This window comes from Taeniopygia guttata, chromosome 1 (genome assembly GCF_048771995.1).
Source record: "Taeniopygia guttata chromosome 1, bTaeGut7.mat, whole genome shotgun sequence".
In the NCBI taxonomy this organism is placed as follows: domain Eukaryota; kingdom Metazoa; phylum Chordata; class Aves; order Passeriformes; family Estrildidae; genus Taeniopygia; species Taeniopygia guttata.
In genome coordinates this window covers 61,339,922-61,362,223 of record NC_133024.1, presented here as the reverse complement: position 1 = coordinate 61,362,223, position 22,302 = coordinate 61,339,922, and the positions used below count along the sequence as shown (strand labels likewise).

The 22,302-nt window shown below is 45.8% G+C and overlaps 1 protein-coding gene and 1 long non-coding RNA gene across 20 annotated transcripts in view; one reads left to right on the top strand and one right to left on the bottom strand.

Annotated features, from left to right (window-relative positions):
- LOC105758667 (uncharacterized) overlaps positions 1 to 22,302 on the bottom strand; it is a 108,817-nt gene that overhangs the window by 42,997 nt on the left and 43,518 nt on the right. For 9 of the 18 annotated variants that reach the window (XR_012056069.1, XR_012056048.1, XR_012056045.1 and 6 more), the window contains 4 exons: positions 21,761 to 21,850; positions 8,962 to 9,104; positions 6,516 to 6,559; positions 6,005 to 6,169 (listed from right to left, as the gene is read on the bottom strand). Coding sequence is in view for 3 of the 18 variants with exons in the window: in XM_072929312.1 (XP_072785413.1) it covers positions 6,516 to 6,559; positions 21,761 to 21,788 (72 nt within the window). In the remaining 15 variants the exon portion in view is untranslated. Of the gene's footprint in view, positions 1 to 6,004; positions 6,170 to 6,515; positions 6,560 to 8,961; positions 9,125 to 17,769; positions 21,851 to 22,302 lie in introns of those variants that run through there. The other 9 variants (XM_072929312.1, XM_072929315.1, XM_072929308.1 and 6 more) reach the window with 4 other exon arrangements.
- Positions 15,757 to 22,302, top strand: part of LOC140684186 (uncharacterized) — a 71,506-nt gene continuing 64,960 nt past the window's right edge. For both annotated transcript variants that reach the window (XR_012056105.1, XR_012056104.1), the window contains exon 1: positions 15,757 to 16,181. This is a non-coding gene — a long non-coding RNA (uncharacterized lncRNA). The remainder of the gene's footprint in view (positions 16,182 to 22,302) is intronic.

Sequence of the window (22,302 nt, the reverse complement as noted above, 5' to 3'; positions counted from 1 at the left end):
AATTTCTTCTTTTTATCTAATCTCAACCTGTCCTCTGTCAGTTTAAAATCATTGCCCCTTTTCCTTGCCACTACAATCCCTCTTTGTTTCTTAGAAATCCTCTTTCTATACTGAAAGGCCAAAATAAGGTCTATCCAGAGCATTCTCTCATCCAGACCCAACAACCCCAACTCTCTCAGTCTTTCCTCATAGCAGAGGTTTTCCATCCCTCTGATCTTTTTTGTGACCCTCCTCTGGACCCACTCTAACAGGTCTTGTCCTGTACTGGGGAGTCCAGAAGTGGTTGGTAACTGCCAGCATCCTCCTTTTTACCACTTTTAAACTGGGGATGATGTTTCCCTTTTTTTCACCCAATCCTTATGACCAAGGATTGCCATAACTTTTCTAGGGTGTTGGATAGCAGTTTGGCAACTACATCAATCAATTTCCTCAGGTCTCTGGGATGCACCTTATCAGGTCACACAAGCTTGTGTTCAGTTTCCTCAGGTGGTTAGGAATCCACTCTTCTCTTACAGTGGGAGGGACTTTGCTGCCCCAGTCCCTGTCTTGGGGTTTTGAGAGATGTGGAAAAGAACATTAACTTTGGGAACTGAGCCAAAAAAAAGCAGAGAACTGAACCTTCTCCATGTCATCTGTCATTAATCTTCCTATTTATCAGGGCAGGGGCTGGTGGTGTAACCCTTGCAAATTTAAAGAAATGCATAACTACAATATTGTTGAATTTTTAAATATAAAGTGAAAAATTTTATCATTGTTATGTCTTAAAAAATCACACTCCACTCACATTTACAGCCACATCAATTAGAAACACAATAAACAAGGTTAAAACCCTGAGCCTTCTCAGAAACATGCTGTCCATTTACATTGAGTGAAGGTAATTTTCTGGTATTATATTTTAATGACCTTATCCCCAGGGCTGAAAAATTACTTTGTCATTTGTTCTAGATGGTCCAAGCATACAACCACCACTTCTGTGAGGTTCTATGGCAATAATACAGTGCCTTCCAACAAAGTGATGTTTGGGAGGAGAAGTATGAACATGGCAATTATTATTTTAAAGCCAAGTGTTCTTTTACATTTGTGGATTCACCTGCCTATGCTTCTTCAGTCCTGAAATTAATTATCATGTTACTGTTATCTGTTTCTTATGAGTTTTTACCAAATTTTAGAATTGAATTGAATTTCCCAGTTCAGTTTCAGGAGGAACATTCTTATTTGCATCGCAGAAGACATCAGAGGATTTCACACATAAATGGTGTCTCATGCTCAGCATACAGCTGTAAATGGAAATGTCTCTTCTCTGTGCCTTGAGAAAACCACCTTCAAAAAAACTGCTGTTCAGCATTCTGGTTGTTTATATACCAAGCTTAAAAGGATAGAAAACATGCTACCAACTTTTAATACTGTGACCCTATATATTTAAAAAGTCATCAGATCTATTAGACTACATTAAAATTCCAATGCTATTATCTTGCTTCTTTAACCCCTCAAGTAGCTGTGTAGAATTCTGCCAGTGACTCTGGGACAGGCACTGTCCTCTAGAACTCCACCAGTCTCATTTGCTACTCAGACCCACAGATACTGTAGCACTCGCAGTTTACCTCTGTAGGCAGATCAAATACACACTCAGGATTTGTCTAGACAAGACACTTTGAGAAAACTAATCTGAATCAACTAAACAAAGTGAACTAACTATATGTTGGATTTATACTCCAAGTATCTGCATAGGTGTTTATTACTGTTTAGTAAATCTGCATTATAAATCTATTGAGATTAACTTCCATGTCTCATAGATAACTCAGTGGCAGTTTCTTAACAGGAACTCCCTAATGTGAGCCATAAAGCCATCCTCATTATTAAGACCTTTTTCAGCCAGGAATGACTCGATCTAAACCTGCAGTTCTTAACCAGGCAACAAGAGGAATGATGGCAGCTATGACAGAAGTGATCTGTTAAGCTGACTAGCTGGTATTATAATCAGATCACTTAGATATTCTATATTTATATAGTGCCATATAGCTATCAAGCTTTCCTAAAATTCCAACTAATGTCACATTCCAAATGTGGAGATATTGCCCCTCTTTCCATAAGAATTGAGTGAAGGTAAGTGATTTGTTACGCACCTGACACAAAGGAAAAAGAAAACCCTGTATAACTTAACATTAGACTCATAAAATACATATGCCTACATCTTACCTGTTAAATCATACTCTGCACAACTGGGTATTCATGGGTGCATTTCCTCTTTAAAATAGACTAGATGAGTTATATATTCAAAGTACCTACTTCTCTCTAATAACTGTAAAGTAGTGTAATGTGACATGGTACACACTGTATATCTCTAAACTACACTAATATGAATCAAGTTTTCCCTAATATTTCTTTCATCTTGGCATGCCCTGCTAACCATGATCAAGTTAATGACTGCAGATTTCCAATCTCTGGCTGCAATCTGTATCTCCCCTTCTCCTCTTCAGGTCATCTTCCGTGCATTTTCATTTAGTATTTGAATATCATGAAATATCTGAACATCTGAAAGTCAAATTTCAATGTTGGTGGGTTGTTTTGGTTCCAATAATTCAACTGTTTTCCTACAAATAGCATCTGAATGTTACTTGTCACAAGCACTGGTGTTTTACGGAACCATGCTCACCTGTAGAAAAGACAGATGGAAAATGCTCAAGGGCATTGCCTCACACAGGATTGCTCTAGCAGCCCACTGCTGAGACTGTGACAGCACAGTAACCCTGGCAGATGTACTTCAGCCTGTGAGCCCCACTTCTCCAGTCTGATTTCAAGCAGGCTGCTGCATCCCTTCCAAGGCCCAGCCTTCACTTGAGGCCACAGTTTGGAAACTGGTGCTCCAGGCCTCATAAAGGCTTGATTAAGCATGTATAGTATTTTCTGGATAAGACTAGGTGGAATCTAGTTTCCTTCTGTGGCAGGATTACAGATGGGATAAGCAGGAGGTGTCATATCTTGACTGTTTTTGACACTGACATGTATTATTCTTCTACCTCAGACACAGAAACACAGTTCAGAGGAAACTGATATGGGACGAGTACAAAATGGCTGGGAAATCATTCACTAGAAGTATTTATCAGTGGTTAGTTATTGAAATGGAAGCATATATAGAGTGGAATTCCTCAGGAATCCATGCTAAATTTGAAGCTTATCAATATTTCCATTAACAACCTGAATGAAGGAAGATAAAAATATGCTTATTCATTACTGCAGATAATCCCATAGAGACCACCAACTTACTGGAAGATAGGACTGAAATTCATATTATCTTGACAAGCTGGAGAAATAGTCTTAAAAATAGTTGGCAAACTTATGTAAGAACATATAGAAAGTCCTGCATTTTCACACTACACAAATGAAGTCTAGGCAAGAAGTGGTAAGACAGCAGCCCCATAGAAAGGAGTTAGGAGAGCACAGCCAGGGTTTAATCAACTATGCTGTTGCAATAAAAAAAAACGTTAAAAAAGAGTAAACCCCACAGTGGGACAGTAAGAGCAAAGAGTAAGATAGCCTTGGGAGACTTGAATTGGGGCATGGTTCTAGATGGAATACCGAGTCTAATTTGAGACACAGCAAAATAGAAATTGCACTGAGTTCAGAAAAGAGAGAGAAGACTTGTGAGAGGTAAAAAAAAAAAAAGCACACCAGTGAAGAAAATGCAAAAGGACTGGTGTAGGGAACACTGGGCTCCATGACGGCTTTGATGAATGGAGATGAGGGATCTCTGAGAATATCAGAGATATTCTCTTAGAATATCAGGTTTATTAGATATTGTCTTAGAATATCAGGTTTATTAGGGATGGTGAAAGGTCTTGCTTGGAGCTGCCAGATGCAGCACGTGGCAAGGCCTGAGGGGATGGGGGAGGGGAAAGACAAGGGGTAGAGAGGATGTTCTAGGAGAGGATGAAAGATCTAAGAGGGGGGAAGTCGCAAGACAGCGTCTGGCCCCTCAGAGACCCCTTATCAGGGGGCTTCAAGGTGGGCTGGAACAAGACTTAGGCCAATGGGGTCACAGACAACTGATGTTTCAGGGTAGGGTTACAGGTGTGGGATGAATCATACATTTTGGGGGTTGAGATGGAACAGTCCATTTGACTTTTGGACTTATCTGTAGGTAAGGGCACTGTCCAGCCAGTAGGGGGGATAGTTTTCATCCTGGCTGTACTATTGTAAATTTTTGCCAGGCAGTTATATTTATTCATCCTTCCCAACAGACTGGCACGGTTTAATCCACAGATGACTGCAGAAGACGTGCCAAGAAAACACTTCCAGCAGGAGGGGTGGTTAAACACTGCATAGATTGCATGAGGAGTGTGTAAAACCTCATTCATGGAACAGGCTAGACAAATGGAAAAGACAAAGGGTAGGTAGCAGATCATCAGGGCATAGGGAGAGGTTCAGTGATCTCTGGGTTCCCTTTTACCTCTGTTTTCTAGGAAGGAATCATTCTGCATCTTCTAAACTTTTTGCTGAGAGCAGTTGTGTTTAGTGTAATTGTGCAAAGACCATCATTTCTCATTCAGCATCCTTGGAGCTGAATGAACCTGAGCTTTTTACTTGTTATAAATTCAGTAAGTTCGCTACAGCTCAGAGTTCACTGCACTAAAGCTAAGGCAGTTAGACAGCCTGCTTTTATAATGCTTTCAGTGAATAAATTTGCACAGCTGCTACCTACAGTCTACATTATTGCTCAGCACCACTTTGTTAATTTGGAATCCAGATCTGGTGACTGATTTAGGAAAACAGTTCAGCTAATCCCTAGTGAATAGAAATCCTCAGCCTAAGATTGTACGGCTCACCAGATTCCCACACGTGCAAAAGCAGCAGCTGCCTTGCAAAGGGAAGTTAAAATATCAAGCAACTTTAGGGGGTTTTCATATGACATGCTTATTTTCCTTCCTCAGAGACCTAGGGCTCCAAAAGGAAGGAGTAGAGACAATCACAAACTTTCCCAGTAGATGACGTTCATAGTAAGGTGGAAAGTGCATGTATGTGCCCCAGAGAGCTCTGAGAGGGCAATGATCCTGGCAGGACAACATTCAGGGCTAGTGTTAAATAAATTCTGCTAATTAGCCTACTCTTGCTTCTTCAATCAGCCAATACAACTAGTGTGCATAGCCATGTGATATTAATAACCCATATATTTTAAACTATCTTCATGTAATTGCCTTCTGCATGATAAAACATATTCAGGCAGAGTACTGTGAATTACAGTTCCTTGGTGAGAGCTTCTGGGCTAGAATTCATTGTTATAGGAAGGCTCCTGTGCATCCTTCATGCCTGATAGGAATCCCTTGACTGACCCACAGTCTGTTGAGTTTTGGGAGACAACATAAGACCCAATATTTCACTCAAACTTGGCATGAGGCAGGCAAGAAGCTGGGATGTGGAGATAGGCCAATCAGTCAGACATATGTTATGTACCATACCTGTTCCTGCAGTAGCCATCCAAATTTAGAAATAAATGAAAAAATATAATAAAAACAACTATTTTAATTACAATAATGGAAATTAATTTCTTCCTCGAAATTATTATTATAAAGACATAATAACTGCTCTCAGATAAGTCCTTCTGAGTGGCACTGCATTAGTGAATGGTTCTGCTGCAGCTAGAACTAGCTTCTATTAAGCACAAAAGTTCCTCCTACTCATATTCAGGAGAATGTCCCCCAGATATGATTCTCTCTATTCTCATATTTATAATACAAGCTTTAAGAACATTATGTAAATTGTCTAGCTATATATTGATTTATATATGCCCCTGGATATCTCAAACACATGCCTCCCTTTTCTCATTCTTGCTGTGCTCTTGCACTGATTTTTTTTCACTTTCTCCCCATACTTTCTTCCACTGTTTCTGAGACTTTTTTTCCTTCCAAATTAAGATGTATGGAATTAACCTTAGAAGCTCCTTTTCAATAGACTTATGCTTCTCTCCTGTTCTCAAGAGCAAAGGGATTTACTGATTAAATACTCTCACCTGCCAATTACAAAATGGAGCTCAGTGCAGTGCAGTGCAGTGCATTGCAGGCTACTAGAGCAGAAGAGCTGAAGTCTGTTCATTAGAAGTAGGATATTCTTGTCCAGGGTTATTTTCTGGCAAGTGTACATTTACAGGTGCAATGAGAGCTCTCTGATGTAATGCCTAAGAAAAAAAAATTAGGCTCAGAATCTAAAGCTATTCAGATACTTACATCCTACTACCCAGCAAAAAATATTTAAATAGGAGTCAGATGCCCAAGGAGCCCAGATGACCTTTGGGGATCCAGGCCTATGGTCCCATCTGAGCTACTCAACCACCAAACAATTCAAGATGATCGCAGGTGAATAAGAGTCTCATGTGGAAAACTTAACTAAAGTTTCTGACATAAATATACTTCTGGGAAGTGAACTAGGTGTTGCTGGTCTGTTTTCTGAGATCTGTATTACAAATAGCCAATGTGCACCAGAAATGCTTGTGTGCAAACCATGTGTTGATTGTGTTAACTTACAGTTTTTGTAGTGTCATACATCATTGCTGAGCCACTCACTTGACCTGTTAAAAAAAAAAAAGCCATATTTACTAAAATTATGTAACTAGCTATGTGACTAGCTTTTGATTAGTAAATACTTTCTGAATACCATTTTAGATTGACAAGACTTCCTTTTCATATAACATCTTAAAAATTTTACCTTTAGCCAGATACTGACAGATCAGGGATCTGGCATCTAAGGTAGGATACATGCTTCCAAATCAAGTGCTTCAATTTGCTGTGCAATACATTAGAAAATCTAGACTCTCGGAAGAGTGATAACTATACAGTTGTACATTAAACCATGAAGAGTCAGGTAGTACAACAGGCCAGACATGTGAAGCTGATGAAATTTCATTTCTCTCTGGAGTTTGCATACCTTGAAGTAACAATTCAAAACTAGTTTGAATTCTAGACCAGCACTTAGCATCGTCCTGAAGCACTGAGCATTGCTAATATGGTGAGCACTTCAGCAGAAGCAGTACTATTAAATTTGCACATTGCAAATCTCCAAAGCCACAAGCACACGTATTGCATCACCCAAATACTTTCATTTCTATCTAAGCAGATATACATTAGAGATACTGAAGGTTTCTCCATACATTAGCCACTTGATACACTAATCATTTTGGTTACTCTTCCTTCAGTTCACTCTAGAATACTTATTAATTTATAACTGAGAAATAATATTAAATAATCTATTAAAAGGAGGAAATATACATTCAGATGTATGCAGGGAAACATTTTTTCTCTGTTCACTCTTAATTTACATCTTGATGAGTCAGATCCCCACTGCCAAGTCAAATAACATTTCATTGTCGATTAAAATTGTCCCGCGGGACTGTAAAATGCAAACCTCTTTAATTAATTTGGTCCGCTAAATTATTATGGCCAAGAAAAAAAACTGTATTTTGCATAAGCAAAAGTAATGAAGAAGACATCTTTTCAGAGCCGCTAGCTTTTGAGAGGGTGAATGATTTGCAGTTTCAGTGGAGGAGTATCGGCGGAACAGCTGCACCGCCCTGGAGCGGAATGGCCGGCGGTGCCGCCCCGAGGGACCCGTATGGGCGGCCCGGGGTCTCCCAGGGGGAGGCAAAAGAAAAATTGAAGGATCGGGGAAACCACAAGGTGTATTGGTGCAGCTGTACAGAAGCCAGAAGGGATTGATGTTATCAACAGCCTTTTCGAGTTTTGGGCTACCCATGTATTTTTACAGGGAGGAGATGCGGGATACGGACCCCTTTTGAACGCCGCATCTCGGCAGCCCCGCGTTACCGGAGAGCCCGGGGGGAGCGGCGGCCAGCTGTAGCGAGCCCTGGGCGAGCTGCGCGGAGAGCCCGGGATCGGCTCGGCACGACAGCCCTTCCGCTCACGGACCCTTCGCCGCGGCCGCAGAGAGGCCGGGCCGGGCCGGGCCGGGGCCGAGCCGTGAGTGTCCGGGGCGGTCTCCGCCGCGGGCGGCAGACACCGAGGCCGAGGCTCAGCCCCTCCGCGGCCCGGCCCCGGGGTGGCGGCGGTGCCACAGGCAGCTCCCTCCTCCCCGCATGTCCTGCCCGGCTCGGCCTCCGCCCGGCCCGGCGCCTGACGGCGCTGCCCTCTGGACTGCTCCGGCTGCCCCGGCACCGTCCCAAGAGGTACCAGCGCTGTCCTAATTGTTCCAGCACCATTCCAGCCCTGGCCCAGTCTGTGCCAAGACTGTCCCAAGGCAGTTCCAGACTGCACCAGCGCTGTCTCAGATGTTCCAGCACTGTCTCGAACGGTGCCAGGGCAGTTCCAGTCTGACCCAGCTTTGTCCCAGCACTGTTCCAGGATGTCCCAGCATTATCACAATTGTTCTAATACCGTACCCGACTGTCCTAGCATCGCCCCAACTGTCATAGCACTTCCTGATCATAGTCACAGACGGTCCCAGTGAATTGTCGTGAACTGTCCCCAACATATTGCCGGCACAGCCACAGCTCCTCCGCGGGTACCCATCCCACCTGTCCCCCGGCGTGCCCTAGGGCGAAGCTCGTCCCCCGTGTACCGGCCAGGCGGCACGAAACGGAGGGACTTAGCGAGTGCAGCCCCCGGTGACAGTTCCAGGGCCACGGGAAGAACTAATCGTGCCCCGGGATAGCACATGGCCCCTGTTAAGAGAGACAAGCACGGGAAAAGGAGCCGGGGGCTCTGCCGATGGGACCCACACGCTGCTTTACTGTGGTGTTTGCAGTTACTGTGCTCAGGGAAAAGTCAGCAACGCTTCAGCTCCCCAGGAACGTCCGAGCACGGACAAACCTGCACCTCGGGGTGTCAAGTTTGCAGAAAATGGCCGAAGATACTTTTTTTTCTTTTTCTTCTATTTTTTTTTCTTTTTTTATTCCCGGAAATAAAAACAGTAAGCTGAACGCAGGAGATAAACAACTGTCTGGTGGTAAATACTGACCAGCAGTAGTAGGAGCAGCTGAAGCCGGATCACCAGCACTGCCAGCGTGTTAGCGGCAGCGTTCAGAGGAGAGCGGGAGAGAGGGGAGATCTCCGGGCTGCCGTAGCTGCCTGCACGCCCACTGCCTTCACTGGCTCGAGTGTCTGCGAGAAAAGATAAGAGGCTGGTGCAGAGAAACAACAACAATAAATACAAAACAAAAAAAATGTAGGGAGATAAAATAAACAACAAAACATTAATTATTTTGAAGTAGCTGCAGAACCACTGTCCCCGGCCGGGGCGCGCAGGGCAGGTGGCAGCGGGTGGCGGTGGCGGTGCAGCGATCCCTCCGTCCTGCACAGGCCAGCCAAAAGGGCCAAGGGAGGAGCGAGGAAAATGAACCCCGGCCACAGGGAGACCCCGCTGCCCCGCTGGGAAACCTGCGGGGAATGGACAAGGCGCCCCGTAGCATGGATGGCAGGACAGGAGGTGATAAAGGACTCCCCCACTCTGCAGAGGTGATGGAAAAGGAAAGTCTAAAACTCCCCAAGCGCACATGTTTCCGTTTCAGCGGAGCGGTATGGAAATTAGTCATCCAGTACCAGGTCCTGAAGGCTTTTCAGAGAGTCAGAAGTTGCGTTTCGAAGCGGTGTCATTGTCGTTTTCTGTCTTTACATATTTTCAACACACTAGAAAGTTTCCATCCGAGCAATTTGAACCTTTTACAGTAGCCACTCTTTTCCCCGGAAGCCAAAACCAGCCTGGGAAGCAGACCTGCAGCAGGCTGGCAGCTGCGCTTCGCCTCGATTCGCCTGACCAAGAGGCGATGGTAAGGACGGCTGCACTGCCAGGACACCCCGGCTGCTGGTTCCACCACCTCCTCACTGGAACCTGCCCCGGGACCAGAATCGTGTCCCTCAGCAGCTCGGCATCTTCCCCGAACGACTAAATAACTCAAAAGCAGCAGCTAACTCAACTCCAAAAGGTCACATTTGCGGGTGGGGGAAACCCTAAACAGTTGTTGCTGCTTTTTTTGATTTTTTTTTTTTTTAATAGCGGCATTCCAGCTTTTCCCAACTCAGAATTTCTTTGCTTAATTGCATCGTTTGACTTTCTGCTAAAAAGATGTGATCCTTTGCTTTTTTTCTTTACGTGTTAAATAACTTCTGATGTGCCAGGAGAAATAAAAGTACCACCAGACACCCAAGGTGCCGAATATTTCTGCATTTGGTATTTTTACGACGAGATTTTAAATCACATACTCTCGGATTTACACCCAAGTCTGTGCACATTTTGACAAGAGACGAAACCCCGCCTCAATGTCACTGGGGCGAGAGAGGGACGGGGGACACACAAAAATATGAGCTTGGGGACATCTCTGCGGAAAAGTGTGTTTGAAAACGGGACGCTAAGAAAGCTGACATCGAGGGGATGAGCAGGATGTTGAGCCTGGCTTGAAAGCGAGCCTTTACACAGATATTTTGTTGTCATCAGAGAAATCTTTGGACTGGGAAACGAAAAGGAGCGAGAAATTTAACACTTGCGGAAGGGAGAAGTGATATCCCCATGCCCATAGTCCCGGTGCCCGGCAGCCCCTCTCCGACCAGAGGCGGCTAGGCTGCCATGGGGGACATTTCTGAAATTATACCCCCTGCTCCTGGCCACAGTTCTGAAATCGCTGAAGTTTTTAATAAATATTTTTTTTTAAAGAAAATAAAAGAAAATAAAATTAAAAAAAAAAAAAAAAACAAACAGAAAAGGCAAGTGCTTGCTGGGTCACTGATCATCCAGGTTACTGCATTTCTTTTGCTAAGCGCTGTCATTTTTTGCGGTATATATCGTCCCAATCGTGACGAGAACGTCACTAATTTATAAAGAACAAAGACACTTTCCAACTACACTAGGAAATAAAAAGAAGAAAGGAGGGGAAAAAAAAACCACACCAAACCCCGACTCAATTAAAAACAACGATTTTGTTCTTGGACGGCTACCAAGTTTTTGCTCTTACCGTCCCGGGACTTTGATTTAACCTCAGTAACATCCTGAAAGGCTACAGTCACTTTGCATACATCGCATCGTACCTTTTCGGTCCCGCAATAGATTGCAGTTCCGAGCTGACGGCGGGCTCTCCAGAAAGGTACTTTTTTTCGGTACAAGAAACGTGATGAACCGCACGGGGTTAAATTAAACCTCGGAGAGATCCAGTTTGTATGAACAAAAAATCGCCTAGTCTTTAACAACCTGGTCAAACACGCTGGACAGGACAACAGTGTCTGAAAATTATTACGAAATTACGCGGGTCTAGACACACCCTCCCAAAAAAAAAAAAAATCAGACCAAAAAAAATGTTTAAATGCCCCAAAAATCTCGGCAGAAGTGACCGGTGTTAACTGCGGCTTACAGATCCTTCAGCTTCGCTTCGACGCGCAGATCACGTCCATTCTCTCCTCAGGTTTCCCAAAATCTCGCCTTTCCAGCCCATTCTGGGGGCTTAACCATACGGAGAGCGATTTAGGGGAGCGGAGGGGGCTCCGCCGCCCGCCCTCCTCCTGTTGTGGAGCTGCCAAGCCCTTTGGAGGCGTTTGAGCGGGGGACAAGGGGAGCTCACGGGGTCCTGGGGCTGCCTCGCAGAGCCCGGGGAGTGCAGCCCGGGAGAAACCTCGGTGCTCCCGCAGAATTCCCAAGAAAACCGCCGAGGAGGAAAGCGGGATGCCGGAGTCGCTCCTGCTTCGCTGGAAGTGCAGACGCACTGTGTCAGCCCCGGTACAGCTGAAGCCCCCCCTTCTCTCTCCCTCTTCCCTCACTTCTCTCTTCTCCCCAGTTATATATCTGGGGCTTTTATTGTTGGGCTTGGATTTTTGATTTTTCGGTTTGGGTTTTTCTTTCATTTTTCCTCCCTTAAGTGCAAATATCTTCTCTCCTTTGCCTTTGACATTTGGGGCTTATGAGCAAGAAGAGCTGTCTCTTTCCATGACACCGCGGGGGAATTTTAGGGGTTCTTTGAAAAAATAAAAATCAGGCAGGCGAAGGCGTTGACTTTATTTGGTGGTGGTTAGCAGCACCCGCCGAAAGCAGAGCCGGAGGTGGCTGAGTGACAGTGGCTCATCCTCACGGTGAGGCAGCAGGGACGTATCCCCGTGTCCAGCTGCAAACTGGGAATCTGCTGGGACACGGGGCTTGGGGGGGTGCCACCACCACAGGGAGAAACAACTCTTTCCCAAAACCGCAGGAATCATTTTCCTGCCCCCCTCCCTGCTTAGGGGTATGGGGAGCTGCTTTCAGCCTCTGCCTCCGAATTTCACTGGTTTCTTAAGAGGAGACGCTGAACTATCACTGTTGCAAGAAACTCACAGCTGCTAGAAGTTGTTACTAAAGAGTATCGAATCAAGTCTCTATCATTGCTGTGAAATTTTCTTTTTAAAAATAAATAAAGGAAAGCAAATTAGATTTTTCTGTCCTATTATTAAATGCAGTAAGTTGCCGTACTCGACCAATAAAAACCTAAAACTTTATAAAAATATGTCAGTAATAATGACAATAACACCAAAAGCAGTGCTCGAAGCAGTGGGCAAACCCGGTAAACTCCTGACCGGAAAACCAAGGCGTTTGGAGCTAAGTTTTGTCTTTTCAGTTCTCCTGCTGGTGGCAACGACGTGTCGATATAGAAATAGTCAGAATTGAGGGGGAACAGCGGGGGGCAAGGGAGAGGCGGCAAGAGCTGCTTTCCAAAGGCGGAGTTTTCTGAGGTCATTTCATCTCGAGTCTTTCGTCATTTTGAATATCAAAGCAAGCTGACTCGATGTTATTCCCCGTCCCTCGCCTGGCCGGGGTGATGCGGTACCTTCGCGCACAGATTACTCTAATCAAGATGTTAAAACAATCAGGGTTCCCCGGTCCTGACGCTGACCGTGCGTTTAACAAGCGCTCGGCGCGACTGTCCGACCTCGCTGCAAACTGGATTCAGCTATGAATCTTGACAGTGTGGTCATTTGAAGTTTAATCGTTGCTACTTTTACTTTACATTACAGAAGAATCATGGAAAGTTGTTCGGTAAGTTTTTGATTGGAACTTCAGAGTTTCCTTCTCTTACCGTAAGAACAAAGCAGTGTGCAACATGTAGTAACTTTTCCCTATAAGGCATCTATTTCCCGGTGGAGAAAACAATGACTATCCCTTCGGGATATAAAGTACGGCTCTTAAAAACTTGGAGAAAAGACCTTGTCCTCCGCTTAAGCTCTTTCCCCCTCAAAATACAGCCGGTAAGAGGCAGGCAAGCTGCTCTGTCCGCAAACCTGGGAGGAGGGGAAAAAAAAAAAAAAAAAAAAAAAAAGCCGCGGAGGCATTCCTTAGAGCAGAAGTGAAACCGTCTCGATCCAGGCGAGTTTGTTTGTAAACCCGGGAAGCAGCGAGCCCGGGCGGTGGCGGGGGGGCGGCTCCGCCCAAGGGGTGCGGGGTGTGCGGTGGCGGCGGGACCCGCCGGGGCTGGGGCTGCAGCTGCTGACTCAGAACAGCAATGTAGGTCATAACGAGTTTCCTTAAGTTACCTAAGTTCCAACAATTCAGCTTTTCTTTAGAGACTTCTAAAGTGCTGTTGCAACATTTCTGAACGCCGTGGCTTCTGCTGAAGCTCAGCCGCCGGCTCTGAGCCACCGGGCTGCGGCGGGGCAGCGCCAGGGGCGGGCATACCCACTTCGGTACTTATGCCTTTTACATCTTGCTTTTATCATCCCATTTCCACCACAACGCTATTTTTCTTTCTTTACTCTTTTCTCTCAGAATGTTTAAAAAAAAAAAAAAAAAGTGCCAACGCGTCGCACTCTTTTTTCAGAACAGAAGCGAGAGAATTGCCTACCTACTCTCTGCTCACTTCAGCTCTTTCCAATAAGGTTTATTCACGGTTCACAGTTTGGATCTATCCTGTATTTCCTCTATTTACTACTTTCCACCACCAGTCAATTTTTATACCCTCAGTTAAAAGGCTGTTAAAAGAGCCCACTTGTGCCAGGGGTTTTGTACGCAAAAAAAAAATCCGACATTCAACACCATCCGTCTTCGAACTATGTAATTTTCGTTAATTTTTTTTTTCTTTCCCGTTTCCCTTTTTTTTTTTTTTTTTTCCTGCAACCTCAGCAGAAGAAGCAAAGAGTAGCCACAGTCCCCACGGAGAACCCACGGAAGATGAGCAAGCACCGTGTTCTGTCGCAAGAGCAGTGATCTGGGACGGAGATCTGGCTGCGAAGTAGTAGAGGAGAAGAAAGCTCGGCATTCAGGGGACGCTTCAAGAAAGGCACAACACTAACTGAATTTATTTTATTTGCTCGAAACTTTCTTCAGGCTTTACCTGCGCTCCCTGCTCCGCAGGGAACTCCACCACTAGCAGGGACCGTGCGTGGGTTGGGCGGGGCAGGAGAGGGAGAGTTCCGAGAGAATAGCACTCTCCCCAGAAAACCATCATCGAGAAGGCGTCTGTTGTCCGAAGCCTAAGTGAACTCATCCGCCCATAGAACACAAGAAAACAAGGAGCGGGAGAAAACCCTCTAAACGTCACCCGGTTCGACGGCTGTGTTTCTGCAGGGCAAAAATCGCCCGCGGGTCCATCAGGGGTATTTTTAGGGCGCTCACACAGCCGATGTCACGATCACGCACGTCGTCAGCCTTGCTCCTTCCCTCCAGCTCCTCTCTAACACCGCAGTGACAACCCACCGGCCTGTGTGATAGCAAAGAAGGATTTTCCCATCTAAATATATAAAGATTTGCTCAACCGAGCAGGAGCCCCGTGGATGTTCCCCCGAGCCTGTTACAAGTAACAGCACCAGCAGCTCCACGGAGCCCCGAGGCTGGAGCCGGGAGCTGTCGGCAGGCTCGGACAAGCCCGGTCCCGGCCTCCGCCCGCCCGGGGCACAGAGGCTCTGCCTCCCGGGGCGGGAGGGACGAGACCCCCTCTCTCAAAAAAACCCCAAAAACCTCCCCCACCAAGCCAACAAACAGACACACAAACAAAACAACAACAACAAAGAAAACCACCCCAAAAAACAAGTTGAAAGGAAACAAACAAAACAACAACAAAAAGGAGCACACTTGTTTTGGTTTTTTTTCCAGGCTGGCTACCCTGCGCCGTCCCCGCCGGCAGAAAGTTCCCCCCCGTCCCGCGGCACCCGAGGGCGGTGGCCGGGGTGACCGTGGGCGTTCAGGACCCGGAGGGAAACGAGGCGTGGGCAAAGCTCGGCAACCCTTTGGGAGCACGTCCCCCCAGCCTTGGCGGCGGTGGAAGGCCCTCCTCCGGTGTTTGCAGTTTTCTTTGTTTACATTCAGTTTAGAAACATTGGCCTTCCTCCAGAAAGACGACGGTTCCCCTTCTCTCTCTCCCCTATGCCGTGCTCCCTCCCCCCGCTTCTTCCTCGGTGGCGGAGAAAATACGTAATGTTCACGATCCCCAGGTTTTAAAATGTTTTCCCTTCGGCTCCCCTGATTCACCCTTCGGCGCTACCTCGTAAAGAAAACGGAGCCGGGTGTTGCGTGCACCTGCCCTCGGAGCTCCCAGCCGAGGGGGTCGCAACAGGTTCTACCGGGAGACGTAGGGTACCGGCGAGCCGATCAGCGCCCAACCGAGCGGCGGGTCCCCCCCTCCCCGTGGCCCCGCTGCTCGGCTCGGAGCGCCTCGCCTCGCCGCCCGCGGGGCGGTGCTGTGCGGCGGCAGCCGGGCGGGGAAGCGGCGCGGTTCTCCCCGCCGCCGCCGCCGCGGCTGCACCGCTCGGTTCTCCCCGTGGTCGCGGCGGTGGCGGCGGCGGCGGGTGGGGGAGAGCGCTGAGGTCGCTTGTACTCGCCGGGCTTGCACGTCCCCCCCACCCCGCCCCGCCCCTCCACCCCGATATCTTCCCCCACCACCTCTCGGCGAGGAGTAAGTGCCACCGCTCCGCCTTCTCCTTTTCGCAATGTTGACGCAATCTATAAATAGTGGAACAAAAGGACCAACTTCCTCGCAGCTTTGCTGAAACTGCACAAAAAAGGCAACCGGGGGGGAACACACACGCGGTCATTTTTTGATTTTATTTTTCTCCAGTTAAAAGGCGAATCCTCCTCCTCCCTTCCTCCCTCTCTCTCCTTCCTCCCCCCCACCCCCCCCCTACTGGAAGATCTTTTTTATTTTCCCTTGCTGCCTCCTATGCTGGCAACGTCCTGCGAGTGGCTATTTTGCTTTTGCACCGAGAGAAGAGCTTCCCCCCTCGCCCTCTCTTCTGACAGTAAGTGCCATTTAGCTACTGCCTTTTCGGGGACTGGAGGGGGGCCGCCTGCTCGCCCACCTGCCTGCTGCCACAGAGAGCGGGCAGCAGGGACCGGGAGCTCCGGGGAAGCGGGGGGAGCTTTGGAGGCGGTGAGGGGACAGCGCCGCGGAGCGAGCGGGGATGCGCGCAGGGGGGACGGGGCATGGGGGACCCCTGGATTTGGCCGGGGGGGCCGACGGGTGAAATAAGGTGATCGGGAGAGAGGACGGCGGCTGCCGCCCGCCGAACAAAAGCTGACGCTGATATTAAACGGGCTTTTGTTAGGGGGAAGTGAGTGTGCGTGCGTGCGTGTATGTGTGCGGGGGGGACACCCCGCCCGCAGCAAGTTGCCGTGCGGCGGAGGGCACCTCAACTTGTTTACCGCTCGGCGCGGCGCTCACTGGCGTGTTTACCCTGCACACACGGCGCGGGGCTCCCCTCCTCCCCCAGCCCCATCCCTCTTCCGTGCTCCGGGGAGGGGAGGGATGAGCGGAGCGGGGTTTAAAGCGGCGCTGGGGGGGTGCGCCGTCAGGAGATGCTGATACGATCACGCGTAAAACAACCACCCCCCTCCGGTTTGCAAGTCGGATCGGTGCAAGCGCAGGCAGTCACTGGCCGGAGGGAGAATTACATCATCCCCTGCTCCAGTGATGCTACCTTTCGTGCCGCTACCATGCGCGCAAGGAAACAACCGGGGGCGCGCCTGACGCCCCCCCGGCCGGCTCGGTGCCACCCGGGGGCGGCGGGGGGAGCTGGGGGGCGGGGAGGCGCGCCCCCGCGTCACTCACACACACACGCCCGCCCGAGTGTTTACAGCGCTCACACAGGCGTATTGTGACGTCGCCTGAGTGACAGCCCGCCGCGCCAACGGGGGGGGCGCGGCCCCCGCCGCCGCGGCAGAGCACGGCCGCCCGCCCGCCCCGGCCCCCCGCGGGACCGGCGCCGTGAGCGGCCCCGCGGGCGCGGCGGCGGGGGCTGCAGGGCCCCGCAGAGCCCGGCCCTCAACGCGTCCAAAGTTAAATCCAGCTCACACGCTCCAGTACCAGCGTGGTTTACGCGATGCCGATCGGTTTGACTTTGTGACGTTCTGTGACGTTTTAAGCGCACCCTGTAGAAGGGATAGCTCGTGAGAGAGGCGAGGTGTGTTTGCCAGCGTGGGTGTCCGTGAGCTTGCACCGCTCCCTCCGGGAGGCAGCGCGGACACGGGGGCCGGTCTCTTACCGGGGAGCACGGTCCTGATGGGACTTTGGGACAGGGACGCCGTGTAGTAGCTGTCATATCGATGGACCCATCATATCTGGACACTCCATTGTCCAGAGTGAACAATAAAAATATATTTTTTTAAGGGATATAGACTTAAGTTCAGAGGACAAAAATCTAAATTTCACACATCATATGCTTTCCCCAGTGTTACAAGTGTAATGTTATAGGGTTAGAAACTTGTTGCAATATACTGCTGAGTTGGGAAAAAGTGTCTGTGGGGTTTACTCAGCCTGTGAAAATATTGAAGCAGTACTTACCCACTGCAAAGTCAATAAAACTGTATCACACTAAAACCAACAAAAAGTGCTTTACAAATGTATATTTGTCAAGAATTGTCTGCCAGAATGCAACAGTGTAAAAATTATTGCCAAAACACCAGCATCATCTACATGCTGTAAAATTCAAGTAACCACGAAGCCCGTTTAATAGTACACGTAGTTTTTAATGTGTTAATGGTTTGGGATTCTTCAAAGCATACTACTTTTTGAAGTCCGGGTGTTTCTATTTGTGGAAAAAATAGACTGAGAGGCTTTGAGCTCCTACTGTTACAAAAGTTAAAAAGAAACAAAGTTGAGCTGCTAAGTCGGCAGTCTGGAATGAGTCAATAGTATCTCCTTTGTCCTGCTAGCTTTCTCTGCTGTGGTGTATCTTTGCTCTATTTCCTCTGCAAAAGCAAATGAGCATTTCTACCTTCAGCATATTTAACAGACTTAGTAGAACTCCTGGCTTCTAAATATTCTAAACTACCAGTAATATTCCAATGTGTCTGCCTTTCCCAGCAGTATACAACAATCATGCTCACTCAACCAACAATGCTCACTTTTTTAACCACAGAGATACTTCCATATTTTCCATTATCTATATTAACAGAGCAAATTATTCTTTCTCTGTTGTAGTAAGCCTTCATAAGGGAACAAGTATGCCTTGTTAAAGTACTTCATTATCCCTTGGTGTTTTGGTTGGTTTTGGTTTGTTTTGTTTTTAAGGGGAAAAAAAAAAAAGATTGGGCTGGAGACATGAAGGACATGTAAATAACTCCCCTCTTCATTTACTTGGGGATTCCCTGGGAGTCTCAGAGGGCAAGGAGGTAACATAGCTGGCTTTTACAACAGGATGACAGGTCCTGACACAGGGTCACAGAGAATCTATGCTTGGCTAGCCCTGTGCTCCAGTTTTGTTTAGCTGGTAGCTAGTCCCTTGAGGGATCAATGTCAACTTAAGCATGCTAACTTCTACAAGCAATGGGCTGGCCAGTGACTGAGAGCTATGACTGGCTCCTCCAGGGCTCCTACTTCTGCTGAACTTGGAGCTCGAGTGCTGCTGCCAGGCTGCTTCTGTGGCTCTGCAGCTTGTCAAAGAGAGAATTAAAGGCAACAGTACAAAGCAAGTGCCAACACTGCCTGTTCTCTGAAAACAAAAGGTGGCTAGATGTATTAGGTGGATAGGAAAAGCAGCTTGGGAAGGCACATGACTTAATGACTGAGGCACAGAAACTGGAGCCAACTCCCATCACCATGAGCTAAGTTTCTGTGTACCTCAAACCCACTTTCCCCTTAAATTCTGGCCTTGAACTGGTATTAGTTGTTCCACAGATCTGTCACCCTCTCAGAGATAATAAACAAATGTCAATTCAATATACTACACATAAAGGTATTAGATAACAACCTACTTTCTCTTTTAAGATATGTATATCTTAAATGTACTGATTAGGGAACAAGGTATGTACATGTGTGTGTATATGCACACACACATACACACCTCCTCACACTGTCAGTCCTTTCTGATTTAACTTTCAAAACCCATTGGAGATTAGAGTTGGGTTACTAGAGTTCAAAGAAGAGTGAATTTGTATTAAGCCACTGGGGTTGAAACCTGTATTTTAATATGTACAATATGTAGTTTTTATTCAGTTTTATGTTACAGCATGAAGGCTTTTTAAATCTGCAAGATCAAGATAATTTTTTGTGTTTATAAAAATAAGGCTTGTTTGTTATTAGTACCTAACTCTGCTCTTCTTTTGATACTTCAAGTACATAAATGTGTAATTTAGCATATGATTAGTTGGATGACCCTTCCTTTCCTTTTTTCACACTTGAAAAAGATTATCAGTCAACTACTGCTGTATTACTGTATATGTGACCAGTCTGTCTGTACCATTTGATGTTTGATATTTTTAGGGTTTTTTTGTAGTCTTATTTTTTTAGAATGCAGGCCTATAATTCCTAACGATAACAAGAAGTTTTCTCTGATCATCATAAAGGCCTGTGCTATGGATTTCTACAGCTTTCATTTCAAACTGTGGACACATTTCCATTTTTTCATTTGTAAATGGTTTTACTAACTTACATTTGCAAATTTGACTGATTCAGACAGCACAGTTTTCCTGGTTCTGCAAGCAGGCAGTTCCAGTGTTTCAGCTTTTGCACAGTAGCACTCTAACAAGCAGCAGCCATGCATAACTAACAAGACTGCAAGTCCAGTTACTGCTTTTTAGAAGCCTCTACCCAGCTCTTATGTTATCCAAAATGTCCATTTTATGTTGTTGCAGTCATATGACAGCACTACTAATAAAAGGAATGTGCAGTGGTTATTTACAATGGATAAGATACAGGGGGAGAAAAAGAAGTTTTAAAAAAATGGAGCCTGAGGTGCAGGAAGAAAGAAGAACAGCTCCAGTTATCCTTTTATAGTAACTGGTGTTTTATGGAAAGTGGTTAAGAAAGGAAGACTCTCGCTTCCTTCCAGCAGTTAGCCAGTGATGGCATGATACTTCTAACTCAAGGCTGATAGCATTCTTGGATAAACCATTATGCAGATTTCATATCTAGTATCTAGTATTGCTCAGCTCCTTCTCTTGAACCTACTTTTAGATTCTGGGTCTTACTCTCTAACTATATTGATGGATGTCTAATAGAACAGTTTTCAAGTTTGGCATTAATGCTTCATGAAAAGGTAACATATTCTTGTGAATATGTTAAAGTACTGTTGTAGTTTTCATTAGTATTTTTTTACACATACGGTTAGCATTGTAAATACAACACGTGAAGAGATGCTATTAGCTAGACAGGGCATCACTTCAAAATATGTACATAATGTGTACACAAGATACACCTAGCACAGGCTAAAAAAAGTGTTCTTAGCATGGATTACAAGTACAAATGAATACTTTGATGAATGGAAACAAGGAATTCAGTAGTAGTTCACCAGATGAGAAATATGCCTTCAGACTCCAGAAAGAAGTAAAAAATAAATATGCTGAAAACTAGTCAACAGTAGCTAGGAAAACAGATTATCGAGATGGCTGTACTTTTTAAGGACTCTTAGTGTCCTCCTTTTTGTCTGAATGTGTTATTTGTATGAACATCTTTTTTCATAAAACAATGAATTTCACAACGATTCCACTGTACAACACTGTACTGATTGGCTGTCACAACTACTGACTAAATATTAATTTTTGTAATCTTTCTAAGTCAAATCTATAAAATCCTATATCTGGACAACTTTTTAAACCCTACACATAAGTGAAACTCTCAACAAAACAATTTCCTGACTTGTTTTGAAAGATTTGGTTAGTGATTTACATTAGTTTGTCAATTTTACTTTTATTAGTTAGATTGAGAAAAATTAGATAGTCTCTTTTGTTTAGAAGTGTATTTCATCTCAGTTATCTTACTCTAAGGAGAGCAATAAACTGCAGGCTAACTAGGAGTACAACATTAGTGCAATCACTTTGGTTTCGTAACTCCTACAGATTTTTATCCCTTACAAGCAATGATTTACATACCATTGAGGGAAAATGAAAATGAGGGGGAATCTCAATAAGACACTGCAAAGTGTTCTTAGTTTCTCCTAATACAGACTAGATTAAACCTGGCCTATGTCACAAGAAATGTGAAGGGTGAGAGCAAAGGGTCTTTTCTCATAATACTCATGCACAATTAATGCTCTCTTTACTCAATAAAGAAAACCAGACCCAAAATGAGGAGGAGGATATGGACTCCTATTCTTCACCTTCACTCCCCACCCCCATCCTCTGAGCTGTGAAGAAAGGATCAGGTTGCACTATTTTAAAAGCTGGTGCAGTATGCACACTTCCTCACTATATTGGCAAGCACGGGGAGAAAATATCTGTCAGAGCTCCCTGCAGGAGTTCCTACTGCTTCATAACATCCTTTACTCAGGACTATGACTTCTCAGCAGAGCTGAGTCTTCAATAAAGTGATGAAAACTTCTCCCATAAACATACAATATTTTTAGGGACATATACAAATACCAGTATTATTGAAATAACTTACCTTTGACACATGGCTTTGAAAGCTTCATGCTTCATACAAATCATAAAAATCAAACTATCACAGTAGTTCATCACTACAGGCAAAGTAAACCTGTAAATAAATTAAAAGAGAAGTTAAGCAACTTAACATAATTTCCTGAATATGCTTAAATAAACAGGACTGATAAACACATTAAAGAATAGAATTGCTCTGTCTTTCATCCTACTGTCTGAGCACAGGTTTCTGGTTACTGCTGCTATAGACACTTCAAGTTAAATCATACTGCTGATGTTAAATCTATATCAAGGTAGAAGATGGATGGTGCTTTGGCCAAAGTTTGGAATGGGAGTCTAAACAAGGGCCATAATCCGGTCCTTGATTCAAAATTTCACCAATGGCTTTTCCATGCTAAGACAGGGACAGTTAAAACTGTCCTACATCTCACTGAATCTAAGAGATAAAATAATGCTTGCAGGATGTGCCAATGCCACACATACTAGGGTTATAAAAGTAAAAAATAATCCAAGATCTGAAATAAGTGCTTTAGCAACATTTTGCTTAGC